Source organism: Cibotium barometz, chromosome 21, assembly GCF_041138505.1.
Source record: "Cibotium barometz isolate CiBa-2024 chromosome 21, ASM4113850v1, whole genome shotgun sequence".
Taxonomy (NCBI): domain Eukaryota; kingdom Viridiplantae; phylum Streptophyta; class Polypodiopsida; order Cyatheales; family Cibotiaceae; genus Cibotium; species Cibotium barometz.
The window spans coordinates 4,056,209-4,070,893 of record NC_141066.1 but is presented as its reverse complement, the minus strand read 5'-3'; the positions used below and the strand labels follow the sequence as shown (position 1 = coordinate 4,070,893).

General features: G+C 45.9%; 1 protein-coding gene across 1 annotated transcript in view; it reads left to right on the top strand.

Moving 5' to 3' along the window:
• The window catches only part of LOC147626771 (protein S-acyltransferase 21-like), a 40,395-nt gene that overhangs the window by 13,034 nt on the left and 12,676 nt on the right, over positions 1-14,685 (top strand). Inside the window, exons 3-6 of the mRNA XM_086815323.1 lie at positions 5,543-5,656; positions 5,746-6,141; positions 6,259-6,327; positions 6,464-6,535. Coding sequence (XP_086671449.1) covers positions 5,543-5,656; positions 5,746-6,141; positions 6,259-6,327; positions 6,464-6,535 — 651 coding nt within the window. The remainder of the gene's footprint in view (positions 1-5,542; positions 5,657-5,745; positions 6,142-6,258; positions 6,328-6,463; positions 6,536-14,685) is intronic.

Here is a 14,685-nt window from a genome sequence, read left to right as displayed (position 1 = left end):
GTGCAGAGAGACCAGAGCCCGACTGCAGCGGGAGGTTGTTTTGGGAGTCACTACTTACCGACAGTCACGTATTGCCTTCCGACGCCTTGTGCGAAGGAAGAAGCGGGCCTTCCTTGCTCAGCTAGAGCAGGAATTATACCAGCTGTTCTTGAGCCAGGATTCGAGGGAGGCTTGGCGTCTGTTTCATGAGTCCTCCCCTGCTTTGGCCATCACTTCTACAGAGGTCTGGGGTAGTTATGCAGCATCTCTATATACAGTTCCTGGACAGACACCTTTTCCTGACCCGCCAGCACCATGCCCACAGACATGTACTTTCTTTACCGCAGAGATGGTAAGGAAGGCCATTGATAGGATGAAGACTGGGAGAGCATATGATCACGATGGATTGGTTGCTGAGCACTTTATTCATGCGAGAGACATGCTGGCAGAGCTTCTAGCAGTGATGTTCAATCGTGCTATGTGCGAAGGCTTACCCGAGACTTGGAGTAGGTCCACCATCGTGCCTATCTTCAAGTCAGGGGACCCTATGCAGCCAGGGAATTATCGCACTATTATGATTGGTCACACACTAGCACGATTGTATGCATCCATTCTTGAGCAGCAGTTGAGTAGATGGGCAGAGAGAGCTGGCATTCGAGCAGAGGGACAGGCAGGGTTCAGGAGAGGTTTCTCTACTCTTGACCACATCTTGACTCTCCGGGCCATTATTGAGGAGGGCAGGTCGCATGGGCGACGGATTTATTGTAGCTTTGTGGACTTCCGCAAAGCATTTGATACAGTGCCCAGAGCCAGATTGATGAGGCGATTACAGGAGATGGGGGTACCCACAGAGCTCATATGGGGAATTATGGCTTTATACAGATCAGTTGCAGGACAGGTACGCACCCCAGAGGGGGTCTCTACTTTGGTTCACTCCACTATAGGAGTGAAGCAAGGTTGCCCGTTATCTCCTTCACTGTTTGGTATGTATGTGGATGAGGCTTCTGACTACATTGAGAGATTGGGGGACAGAGGAGCCCAGCTAGCAGGTACATGGATCCCACTATTGTTATATGCTGATGATATTGTGTTGATCTCTGACTCTCCTGAGGGTATGCAGCGTCATCTGGATGCTTTACATGAGTTTGCACATGATAGTGGATTGTCTGTCAACCTTGGCAAAACCAAGGTTATGGTGTTTAACACCACGCCACAGTGGGTTAGGCGATCAGCTCCCACATTTACGAAGATGGCTTTCTACAGAGAACATTTTCTTCAGCTCACAGCAGATGGTTTTGTGATCAGACCCAGTTACATGGATGTACACTTGTCTCATGCAGTACGATGTGCTATTGGTCAGATTCGCACATCCTCACACCAGCTTGAGATTGAGATTGGCCGATATAGAGGTATACCAGCTGAGGCCAGGATATGCCGAGTATGCCATGGGGAGCCAGAGACAGAGCTGCATTATATATGCCATTGTACTGCATACTATGAGATACGTGGTCGTTTCCACTGTTTATTCAGAGAGGGTTTTGGACCACTTTCCAGAGTCATGGGGTACCAGGACCAGAGGTGTTTGGGATTGTTCTTGCTTGAGCTGCGGAGACATAGAGATAGCCTGCTTAGGCGAACAGAGAGCCAGACTCAGAGGCACATTACAGACTTCTTTAGTCCGGCCATCACTGCGCCAGATGGACCACAGCAGCAGCAGGACATGGATACCGCCCACACCAGGGGTACACTGATTGATCGTGCGATTGAGCTTGGGTGGTCCAGACGCCCACGACCACGGAGGAGGGCATCCCAGCATAGACGGAGGTTGCAGCGGCAGATTCGGATTATTCTTGCGAGGCATGCGAGACACCCAGTCAGGGTGCTGACCACAGAGGATATTGAGGAGATCCGCCAGTGTCCGATGCGGCACATATTATGAGATGGAGGTACCTCCATAGTGTACCTTCCAGTTCCAGTTTCATTTTCTAGGTGCCAGTAGTATCATCTTTATTTTTCATTTTCTGGGTTTTTTTATCCAGACATTGTATCAGATCCACCATGATGTAACTTTTGGTCTCATAGGTCATTATGGCCTTTTGAAGACGTTAATATAACATTTCATTTCATTTCATTTCTCTCTCTCTCTCTCTACAGTTGTGTGAATTTCATGCTTATATGCAGAGGCTAGTTGCCTCCTTGAACAGGAACCGGTGTAGTTAGTTCCTACACCAAAGCAGGGACGGAAGAGGGTAATAACCTCTTCAATACAACGCTGTTTCAGCACTGTTTAGGTGCTGTTTTTGGGTTGTTATGTTGCCCGGTTGATGCCAGAATGCAGTAGGACTTTGCTAAAGTCCTCCAGGACAGTACAAGGGTGAATTTGGGCTGAAAACAGAGCTGAAAACAGGTCTGTGCAGAAAATTACAGCAAGCTGAATTGTGATGTTTTTGACTCCATTGGGTAGTTTGATGCCTCTGGAAGTGAGCCTGTCAGTTGGGACTCATTCTGAGATGTTATGGAACAGTTTTAGTGCAGTGATGCTGGCAAATTTCTCCCAGAATTTGTAAAACTCAGCTGATGCAAGTAGAGTGCTTTGTTGCACTTGTGCTTTGTAATTTCCAACCTTTTAACAATAAAGAAATACCGCAAGGGGCGCCGGACTTCGGGGCCAATGTGTTGTTGAGCGAGGGAGCGAGGATTCTATGATTGTGTGTCTGAGTAAGTCCAGGTTATTTGTGAATGAATTACCGCTTTATGTGTCCATAGACCGGTTTTATATCCTCGGCTAGTCCAGGCCGCCTTTTGCAGGGCTTACATTAGCCTTACATCAGGCTGTTTCTTGGCGCTTACATCAGGGCTTCTTCTGCTCCACCTCTGCGTTTTACTTCAGCACATGTCAGCGCCTACATCAGAGCATACATCAGCGTTTATACATCAGCTTACATCAGCGTTTTGCTCCAGCAGACATCTGCGTGGGTGAAACTATAAGGGATCCTATTGGTAGAGGATTCTACAAGTTGTACTTTGTACTCAAATTTTGATCAAGTAAAGAAATACTGCAAGGGGCGCCACTGCATTTTGGGGCCAATCGGTGTCCGTGTACTATTTGCAGGAGCACTCTAGCTCCCCCTGTTTGTTTCCTTTTCCAGGTCCCCATGGGTGTTGAAGTGTTTTGTGTGCGAGTGTGTGTTTCACCGCCCGTCAGATTATTGAAGGCCGGTTTCAGCTCTTCCTGCTCGAGCTCCGCAGACACACGGACACATTCTTGAGAGAGGTTAGGCCCCAACCACCCCATCCCCTCCCTCGCCAGCCAACCATCACCAGCTTCTTTCGGACCGAGGAGGAGGACACCCACACAGTGGATCCCATGGACTCACCTCGGGCTATCGTGAACCCACCTTACCCGAGAAAAGTTACCTCCGGACCACCACTCATTAGCTCGAGATCTAGGACATGCTCCACCGCCATCGGGCTGCCTTTCTATGTGACATAGCGGGGGAGACCTTTCGACCATATTATCAGCCCCATGCTTCATATATTGGAGAGTGGTATACCATCTATTGGGGGCTGATGCTCCTCTCATGTTTCATGTTTCATGTTCCTTGTATTCCATGATGAGATTTCCATGGGCATTTTTGTTCACTTCAGTGAGATAGTTTTATTTTGTTCTATTTTATTTTTTGTTCATGATGAGACATGCCATGCTCATTATTGTATCACTTTGGTATAGGCCCATTGGGTCTTTAGTAGACGCTTAATATATCTTTTTTTCTTTCCAATTCTCTCTGTGTCATCATTGCACATGTGATTAGTGGTAATCTTTGTTGTTTAGTGTTAATCTTCATCAATCATGCTTCCTCTTAAGTAAGCATTTTACATTGTCCTTGCTAGTGACCAAGACCACACCACTGGTATCCACTACCATAGGCAATTTTAGCCATTCAACCGAATTGTTCGTGATGATGTCTTTAGAAGCGCCTCCATCAAAAAGATTGACACACCAGATGTCCATGGACTGTTTTTCGGCACACAGCCACCGGGCATGATGGAGATCTGTCTAGACCAGGTCAAATGAAGAGCAGATATGGTACTATAGTGGGAGTGGGAAAGAAGGGAGGGGGGGGGGGGGGTGCATTGTCGGTGTCATTGAGACTGATGCAGTGGACGAATTGGTTTTATTCTTGCACTTTTCCTTGCTCTTACCATTCTGCTTCTTCATGTTCTTCGAACAGTTCCTCCCAAAATGCTCAATGGAGTCACAATTGGAACACTGCTTGTAGTCTGCTTGGCTTGATGTTCTTAGGGGTGAGGCAAGGCACTGAGGATCCTCTTCTTGCTTGTATTTACCATCCTTGTCTTGAATCGACCCACCCTTGTCTTTGTGCTTCTTCTGAGCCAACTGCTCCCATGCTTGGGAAATTTATATTTGTCTCAAGGGTTGTAGCAACACAAACCGTGTCCGCAAGTTCACGGGGAAGATGTGCATAAACGTTCGTGTGCAAGGATGGTTTCAAGCTGTCCAAAAACCACTTCACTTACTCCAACTTCTTGGGGAGCATGAGTAACAACTTCTAAAAATGAGCCACGTAATCAATACCAACTCACCTTGCTTCTGGGAAGTGCATGCCTAAAAGAGGACAACGTTGACGCGTGGGCGAAGTTTTTTGTAAGCAAAACGAATTGTGCTTTTTAGGGTTTCGCAGGAACCAGGTAATCCTTTATGATTCTGTTGCTAGGGGTTTGATTCATACTCCGATTTGGAGGTATTTGTACTTGCTTTTTGTTTTATGCAAGTTGCTTGAGGAGAAGAGCAGGCATGAGTGTAGAGGAAGGGAGAAGAGAGTTCGGTGAAGCATGTGTTTGAGAAAGACACAAGTTTATGTTGAATTCTGTATGTACGGATTAGGGGAGGGATGAGGAGAAAAAGAGATAGATGTATGCTATGGATGCTTTTGTGTGTGTTTTTAGATGCACTGATTTCTATGCTCTTTCATGAAGCCCTTGAAGGGCCTAGATACCTACTGCTTGTACAGTCTAGCCGTCCTACTTGCCGTACTGGGCTATAGGCCGTACAGAGGGAAGGGGAAGGGAAGAAGAAGGGGGGGTGCGGGGCGTGCTTGTGTGTGAAGGGAACAGGCGCAACCTATAGGGATTGCTGTACACAGCCATACAAGAGCTGTATGAGTTGGAACTGCTGCGCATGGGTGCTAGGGGCTGTACAGAAGGGTGCGCTGGTTTGAAAGAGGTATCCACAAGCCCAGTTTGGTTTGCCTTTGGCTTGTTTTTTGCTTCTTGTACTGAAAAATTCAAGTGTAAAGGGATAGCTTTGTGCAGCAAGTCAGTCATGAGTGAGTTGGTAGCTAGCTGGTGTGTTGATGGGGTTTTCCAGCTTTCAAACTTTTGCCAATAAAAGGTTGATTGCTGTTTTCTTTGCTCTTTCTTGGGCACGTATGACATGATGCATATTTTGTGCTGCACCTCATGCATGGTGGGAGTGTTGTCTTTAAAGAATATGAAGCACTATCATGTAGAAAGGTTAATCAGCGTAGCCATCTTCTTTCAGGTTGTGGCAATCACAGTATTCTTTCTCCTGTCAACTGCTTTCTATGTCTTTCTTGCTCCCTTTTTGGGGAATACAGCTCTGGAATATGCAGCAATTGCAGTCTATTCTTTTGTGGTATGTTCCTCTTTTCTTGAGTACTTCTCAGCTGGAATCGATCTTGGATATAGGAACCCTGTATCACTTACTAAGTCTTTGTATTGCAGGCACTTGCAGTTTTCCTCCTGTATGTCAGGTGCACAGCTATCGATCCAGCGGATCCGGGAATACTTAATTCTAGTTGGAAATTTGTGCCCAAGGAAGAGAAAGGTCCCCTGGGAGAGTCTTCTTTAGTTTTTACTTCTGGGCATGTTGGGGCTGGGCACTCTCTGCAAGTGTCAACCTCTGGAAGGAGCTCTTCTGTAGCACATTTTGATAAACATCCAAACCAAGCTTTTGATGGCGGCATAGGGAGTAGATGGGACTGTGCTGAAATATCATCTTTGTGTCTAGGGTGCATGCTAGGGTGGCTTTTGAAGGGTGACAACTGTAGGAAGGATGGTATGGAGCAGCAGCCGGCTACAGATGAAGACGTGCTGTTTTGTACTCTGTGCAATGTGGAGGTGAGACTTCTAGTTTTTATTTAAAAAAGTTGATGGTTGGCCTGAGGATTGCTTTCTAGGTTACATGAAAAGGGATTGTACCAACTTCTTCTAAGGTTGTTTGGATTGGCAGTACAGGTACGCAAATTTAGTAAGCATTGTCGAAGCTGCGATAAGTGTGTCGATGGATTTGACCACCATTGTCGGGTATGTGCCTGGCCAGACATGCACTGCATATTTGGCTTTTGTTCCATCTTAAATCTGCATTTCATGTACAATTTGTGTGTCCATTTCATGTACAGTTTATGCGTCCATGGGTAAAAAAAGCAAACTTTGTATGCAGTGGCTGAATAATTGTGTTGGAAGGAAAAACTACGTTACATTCGTCTCTCTTATGGCAACATGCCTCATCATGGTAAGCTAACATTTTACTTTTCTGGACACGAGAATCCAAAACATATGAGATCGATCAACTTAAAGATCTATGCTATGTTTAAGCTATTTTCAGCCTAAGGATTATAAATCCCAGACTTAGGAAGAGAACATTAATTGTAAAGCAGAAAATTATAACTGTAATTCCCAGACTTAGGAATAGAACATTAACTGTAAAGCAGAAAATTATAACTGTTCGATCTAGGGAACTTTACCTTAGATCCTTAACGGGGACTTTGGTTAGTATCATTCTAGGAATTTAGGGTAGTTTATTAGCATTTCTTGGACGTCTGTCCCTAGCCAGTAGAGCCTCGGGGAGCCACTGGTAGGCCGGAATTCTGGGTCAATACTAGGAAACTACCAGGTAAGCATCTCTATTCCCATAGGATAGATATGGGGATAGGGGTCTTACATTTGGTATAAGAGCAGGGTTTTTTTGGGGTAAAAACGTACATGTTGCTTATGAGAATCTCTTGTCCCTTGCCAGATGGCTGAGAAACAAGCCAAAATGCAGCAGCCTAGCTTATCCGTAGTCCCCAATCTCATCATGGAAGAGGACATGTTGACATTTGCATTCCAACATTTTGCCTCCTATAAACAAGAGTGAGCCAAGTGGGCTCGTTATTTTTAAGAACTTTTCTTCCCCACTCTCAAAGACCAGAAGTTTAAATGGTGGACCATCGACAAAATTCATATCTTTGCAAGTGAACTCTTATGCAAATAAGCGGACCAAGGATAATCTTGGACTCGCCATGATCCTAGAGAAGTTAGGGGTGGTTAAGTATTACATTTTGTATGGACCCTTGATCCGTCACATCCCTGACTAAAGAAGTACGATTACCTTTCTATCTATGTGCCCCGTAGTAAGATTGTAGTTCCTGGGCACTATTTGGCTTGTACTTGTCGTCGTTCTTATGTGCCAAAAAATGCATAAATAGACTAGGATGTGAATCTCCCTTCTATGGGACATAGAATAATGAATAAAAAGTTTCTTTTGAAGAGTTTTTATCTGTCCTTAAGTTAAAGTAGATTTTTAATTTTTGTAGATGGCTAGTTGTTCCTATCCTGTACCGACCTCTTCCCATGAAGAAGTACTAGCTATTGCATATGATCACCTCTCTCACCATGATGATGAAGAAAAGAGAAAGCTTGCAAGGTGGCTAGAGAAGGTGATTTTCCCAGATTATGATAGTGAGGTCTTTATGTGGTGGACGTTTAGATAGTAAGACGAGCCGGCTACCTCATGATCCGTCCCACTATGTGAAAGTGCGACTCTGGAAGGCCGAGTACCAGAAGTCCAAATACGTGTTGCATGTATAGACTGCACCCTTCTTGCAAAAGAAAACTTTGTTTTGGCTATGGCCAAGGAAAAGTTAGGACTCATAGATAATTATATTGTCCATTGTTTGAAGATTAAAGGTCCGATTGGCCGCTCGAACAGAGTGAAGCGCTTCTATGGCTTTATCTCCCTCGTGTAAAGCTCCTGACCCCAGCTAGGAAGCCATTCTAATTTTAAATTGAAAGAAATGAAAAGTTTTTCTTGTTCCTTCTTTTAAGTAAAGTGTCTTCCTGCTTAGTTGATTATTCAAGAACTTTCTTTTGAAAATTGGCTCAGGAAACCATGAATCGGCCCTCCCACGAGATCAACCTGGATCCGCCCTTCAAAGGTGAAGGAGAAAATTTATGTGAGAGTCGACGCTTGGCCGAGGCTATGGACGATCATTTTGATATAGCTCGATTTTAGTGGGCAGAGCCAAGCTTCCTTAGCCCAATTAAAGCTGCAAGGGTCTGCGAAAATTTGGTGGAAGAACCTTTGCTCTACTCACCCCCTTGGTGGAAGAGTCACGCATGATCATCCCCGATCACGCCCAGTGGCTGATCCTATGCATTGGAGAGACTGGACTCGGGCTGCTCAACGTCTTTGCCTCAAGTGTGACAAGGACTCTCAATGGCAGATTCTTGGTGCATGGGTGATGACTTCAACATGCTTGAGTGTAAGCCCAGTGGGGCGTGCCATGGCAAATTCAACCACGTATCCAAGAGATAAAGATATAAAGAGAGGGGGAAAAGAGAGAAGGGATTAGGGAACTTGCATAGTACACCACACTGAGCGGGGAACAGGCCCCGCCCCCTTTCCGGAATTTATTCAAGAACAATTCACGGGCTTTCCAAGCCGGGACTAATACAATCAGTGAATACAAAATCAAACAAATATGTCGATGTAAAAATATGGGTCGGAGTCGATGTCGAGGCACAAGATCTCTAATGCCGAGCACACCACGGGGATGACCTCCAGTGGCGTCAATCGGCGGCGAGGGGCTGACCAGTGGGCGCAGCCGACTGATTTGGAGCGGGTCGGTGACTATGGATGCGAAGCCCCACAAAGTGGCAGAAAGAGAGGGTAATGAAGATGAGGTTGATGGCGAGGGTTTCCTTGCTCAAGAAAGCCTCCACACACTTGATGCTCAACAAGAGGTGCTCAAGCTTCTTTGCTTTTTGCCAAAAGAAATGCTTTTTGCTTTGCTTTCTTTTTTTGCTTTAGTCTTTTAACAATAATAAAATATTACTCACCTTTTGTCAAAGTTCTTGAATTTTTCTTTTCTAGCTTCAAGGCCTTGCTTTTTGGCCCTAGAGCTGCTTTTTGGAAAAGCGGCTTTTAGATATTTGATCCGACTCAGTCTCCTCTTTCCAATGTTGCCCTTAGCTTGTGGTCAACTTAGTTTGACTTTTTTTTTTTTTTGCTTTTCCTTGCTTTTTGACCAAAACTGGTGCTTTTCCTTGTGGCAACATAATAGTCCCTGTTCCCATGCTTTCATCAACCTGTCTAGTGTCCGGGCATGTGTTTCATCATGTGGAAAGAGCTAGGAGGGCCAAATAGTTACATTCCCTCCCTCTTATATCGCAGTTGTCCTCAAGTGTGGGATACAAGTGTTGCATATGTTGGAGGTACTAGTCCCATCTAGTGATCTTGTGCATCTGGTCTTTCCCCATATCTGTGGTGCAATTTGCTCATTTGGCAACATCTCTATGCCTTACCTTTAACCAATGGCTTTGTTCTTGATGGTATGTCTTTAGGGCCTAAGACGTGTTAGATAAAATTAATGCATACTTACCTTATACAAAAACTAGATAGAAGCTAGTCAACAAACAGGTATGCATCATTCGTGTCTACTAGGTACTCCAGGTACTGGCTAGGTAGTCTAGAGCCTAGTGGACTATCACATGCTATAAATCCAAGCATCGTCCACACATCAAAAACAACACACAAAGTCAAAGAAATTCAAACATACCTCAATATGCAATGCACAAGTAATGATTCTCTTGTTCATAGATTGTCTTGTTTGGTCTCATCGGAAACCAGGGCTGAGATTCGCGTCTACTAGGTACTCCAGATATTGGCCAGGTAGTCTGGAGCCTAGTGGACTATCACATGCTATAAATCCAAGCATTGTCCACACATCAAAAATAGCACACAAAGTCAAAGAAATTCAAACATACCTCAGTATGCAATGCACAAGTAATGATTCTCATGTTCATGGATTGTCCTATCTGGTCTCATCGGAAATCAGGGCTTGAGCTATCTGGCTCCCGAGGGAAACCGCTTAGACTATCCTCAAGGCCATGTGGTCACTAGGACGGCCCAAGAGTTCATCAATAGTCATTTGGGCCATCTGGTCATATTGATTGCTCGACAATGAAATCCAATATAGTCGTTTGGGCCATTTGGTCGCAATGACCTCATGACTGCGAAATCCAATACAGTCTTTGGGCCATTTGGTCACAATGACCGCCCGACTGTGAAATCCAAGATATCTGGCACAAAAGGCCGTCCAATGGGTCACCTGGCATCGTTGCCACGCAAATACAAATCTTGCTCCTTGGGTTATCTGGCATTGTTGCCACCCAAACTAGAGCATGTCCATTTCCTATTACATAAGGCGGAGATGTGGCACACAGGTACGGTGCACAGCAACAGTGCGGCAGCGCTCAGGTGGCACAGGCTGGTGTAGACAGTGGTTGCACGGTACACAGGTGGCTGGCAGAAAACTCCAAAGCTTGGTGGTGATGGTGATGTTGATCTCTGCCCTTTCGATGATGAACTCCAAGGCTCAAGCTTTAATGAAGGTTGTGACGTCTCAATGATGATGAGCTTCACACCTTGATGATGATTCAAAGAGAGAGGCTCATCTTAGTTTTATACTAGAGGGGTGCCTACTTTCTACCAAAAAGCTATCAGCTATGCTTTTACTTTGCTTTCCTCTTTTTCACTTTATTCAATAAATATTTATTCAAATATGGCCAGCTTTTCCCAAAGTTCTTGTGCTTTGCTTTTTTGGCTTTAGGGACTTGCTTTTTGGCCCTAGAGTTGCTTTTTGAAAAAGTGGCTTTTTGCTTTTTGGTCCAACTCAGTCTCCTCTTGCCAGTGGTGCTCCTGGCTCGCGGTCAACCTAGTTTGACTTTTTGTTTTTTGACCAAAACTGGCGCTTTTTCATGTGCAAACCTTGTGATCCCTGTCCCCATGCCTTCTTCTACTAGTCTTGTGTCCGGGCATGGGTCCATCATGTGAAAAGAGTGTTAGGAAGGCCAAATAGTTACATTCCCTCCCTCTTATATCGCAGTTGTCCTCAACTGCAGAATGCAAGTGTACCAAGCGTATTCATATGTTCCAAGTACATCCATATGTTTTAAGTACATCCATATGTTCCAAGTACTAGCCCTATCTGGTGAGCTTGTGCATCTGGTCTTTCCCCATATCTGTGGTGTCCATAGTGGCAGGGGGACGGCGGGACGCCCACGTGGGACGTGGGAACGCCGTCCCGACTAACGGCATTTGCGTAACGGCGGCGGGACGGACCAGGGGACGGAACGGACGGGACGTGACCGGGGGACGGGCGTCCCCGCCCGGGGGGACGGGGGGACGTCTGCAACGGCTACAAATTCTGCAACGGCTATAAATTCCAGCCGTTTTTTTTTTCAGGTAACGGCTACTAGCCTACTAGCCGTTGGCGCCTGGCCGTTTGAGAGTTTGAGAGCGAGAGAGAGAGAGAGAGAGAGCTGCCATATGCTATATAATGGGCTGCAAGCTACTTCTCTTCTACTCAAGCCTTCCAACTTCCCAGACTTGAGTTCATCTCCACCATCTCCCTCTCCTACTCAAGCTTTCCTCTCCACTATCTCCCTCTCCTACTCCACCACCTTCCTCTCCACCCTCTCCTACTCCACCACCTTCCTCTCCACCCTCTCCTACTAGACATCTCTCTACTTCTTCTCCTACTCTACCCTCTTAGCTCTAAGCTCTCTCCACCCTCTTCTACTAGACTACTACTAAGTTACTAACTATTCATGGCATCCTCTTCTCGTGCGGGCGGTAGGAGTAGAACGGATGGGTGGTCATGGTGGGATGAGGTCAACTTCGAGCCTCCTACTCATGCGGGGGGTGCACGTCCATGGACATGCAAGCTTTGCCCATATAAGCGTGTGGGTGGGGCCAATAGGGTGAGGGCCCATTTGTTGCATGAGCCCGGTCATGAGGTGAAATTTTGTGAGCGGGTCACACCGGAGATAAGCAAGGAGCTTCTTGCAAAGCTTGCCGCCCATCAAGCTTTGAGTGCAAGCCGAAGGGTGCGTGGAGTGGATCCCAACACTTATGTCACTCCAACCCAAACATCAGGTTCTACATTGGGTGGTGGTGCATCTTCATCTACCCCTCTATCACGTCCTCCTCATGGCACTACTCGAGGCTTCACACAAGCCGCCTTTGAGTATATCTATTTAATGTTATCAACTTTAAAATCTTTCTTTTCCGACTTTGCAAGTCTTGACTCTTGACTCTTGCACCTCGTAGCGTAATTTAATTTTAAATGTAATGTGTATCATGATTCATAACTTTTGGAGTTAGAAAGCTTGTTGTTATTGATTAATTAATCTTGATTCTTTACTCCTCTAAAATTAACAATTTTGAGTGCCGTCCCCACCCCCCGTCTCCGTTCCCTACCTTTAGCCGTCCCCGTCCCCGTCCCCGTCCCCGTCCCCTGGTAACTATGGTGGTGTCATCTACTCATCTGGCAACATCTCTATGCCTTATCTTTGACCAATGGCTTTGTCACATCTGTTAGATAAAATAAATGCATACTTATCTCTTGCAAAAACTAGACAGACACTAGTCAACAAACAGGTATGCATTATTCACGTCTACTAGGTATTCTAGGTACTGGCCAGTTAGTCTGGAGCCCAATGGACTATCGCACATGCCGAAATCCAAGCATTGTCCACACATCAAAAACATCACACAAAGTCAAAGAAATTCAAACATACATCAGTATGTAGTGCACAAGTAAAGATCCTCTTGTTCATGGATTGTCCTGTGTGGTTTCATCGAAAACCGGTGCCGAGGTATCTGGCTCCCGAAGCAAATTGCTCAGTCAATCCTCAAGGCCATTTGGTCACTAGGACTGTAAACTGGCCTTGGTCTTCAGACAAAACCAAAGGGCGGTGCAAAACAAACACTCGCACACAAAACGCTTCAACACCTTTGAAGACCTAGAAAAGGAAAATAAACAGGGGGAGCAAGAGTGCTCGCGCAAACAGTACATGAACACCGATTGGCCCCAAAATGCATTTCTTTAATTCATATAAGAGCTTTGAAAATGTACAACACAGCCTTAGAGCACAATCAAACTGAGAGAGAGGAATGCCTTCATCTCCACCCCCAGCCATACAACTCAGCCATACAAAATCAAGAGACTCTCATACAATGAGTCCTGCATATAGAAGCTTTCTCCATTGATCTGGGTGACTTCCACTACTCATAGTCTCTCACCCTATGAGCAAAATACACCCTGATCCATCAGTGCTCCTATCCACACGCAAAAGACTCCAAGCTGTTTCCAAAGCAAAACTCTCGTTACAACACAGCATAGCACACTGAAGACACACTTGTACAACCTTCCTGCATTCCAAGGATGCTTTCCATCTCAAACATGGAACCCTAGACCCTTGTCCCATCAGCAGTAGGGCTGTACCCAAGCCTGTGCCTTCTCTGCATCCATCACAGCTTGCATGTAACATGTTTCCCACGAGAAACCAACAACCCAATTCCACATGGAAACAAAGACCTGTTTCAGCATACATCCAGTGATTTGTTTCACATGAAACCTTTGGTCAATCTCAGCATGAAACCCATGTCTTGTTCCCACGTGCAAACATACACAGCACCGTCTACAAACAGTGCCAAAACCAAGGCTGTTTTCCACAGCAAACTATATACTTTTTCCACAGCCTCAAAGAGCCCTCGCTGAATTGCATAGGCTGTCACAAACTGAAAATACATGAACGCAGCGTTCTGACCAGGTCCCTTGAATCTCAAGATAAGGAGTGCCAAACAGCCTCGAGTTCACAAACCCACACAGTACACGCAGCCAAGTATCCATACATACAGCTGTAAACGCAGCCATTAAAAACAGCCCACAAGCTTGTCCAAAACAGCCCCGAAGCTTTCCCTGTTCTTGCCCTCCAAGCCGCCAAACCCTTCCTCTCACAAAGGGCCAGAGGAGAACCTCTGAGACAACCGTGAGCCAGCAAGAAGAGGAGAGAAAAAGTATCCTCCTGGCTGCATCTGCCCAACCAAGCCTCTTTGCAGACCTGCCTGTTTTTCACCAAAGAGAGAGAAAGAGACCCACGCTGTCCAGCCCACCTGTTTCACCAGCCAGAGAAATGTGCTAGTGCTGCAGCCTGACTCTTAGCAAAAGAGAGTGAAGGCAGTTCAGTCCAACGCTGCCCCCCTGCCCGCCAGCCAGCTCTTTCCAGGCGAGATAGAGAGGAGCGCCCTGTGTGCCGCCTTCAAAACAGTCTGCCAGCTCTTTCAAAAGCATGAGAGAGTCCTCACCGTGCAACCGACCTCTCCCAAAAGAAGCCCCCGTCCAAAAATAACGTGACCCCTCCCAAAAGGGCCACGATCCACAAAAAAAAGTTGTTCTTTTATTTTTAAAGGTTTTAAACCTTTTGTCCCCTCCCCCCAGATGGGGTAATGAAAAGAAACCTTAAAAATTCCTAGAGTCACCTTTGACCCCAAAAACTGTACCAATCTGTCCATGAAGCTATTGCCCCAAACTGATGCCATTCACACTGTCCACC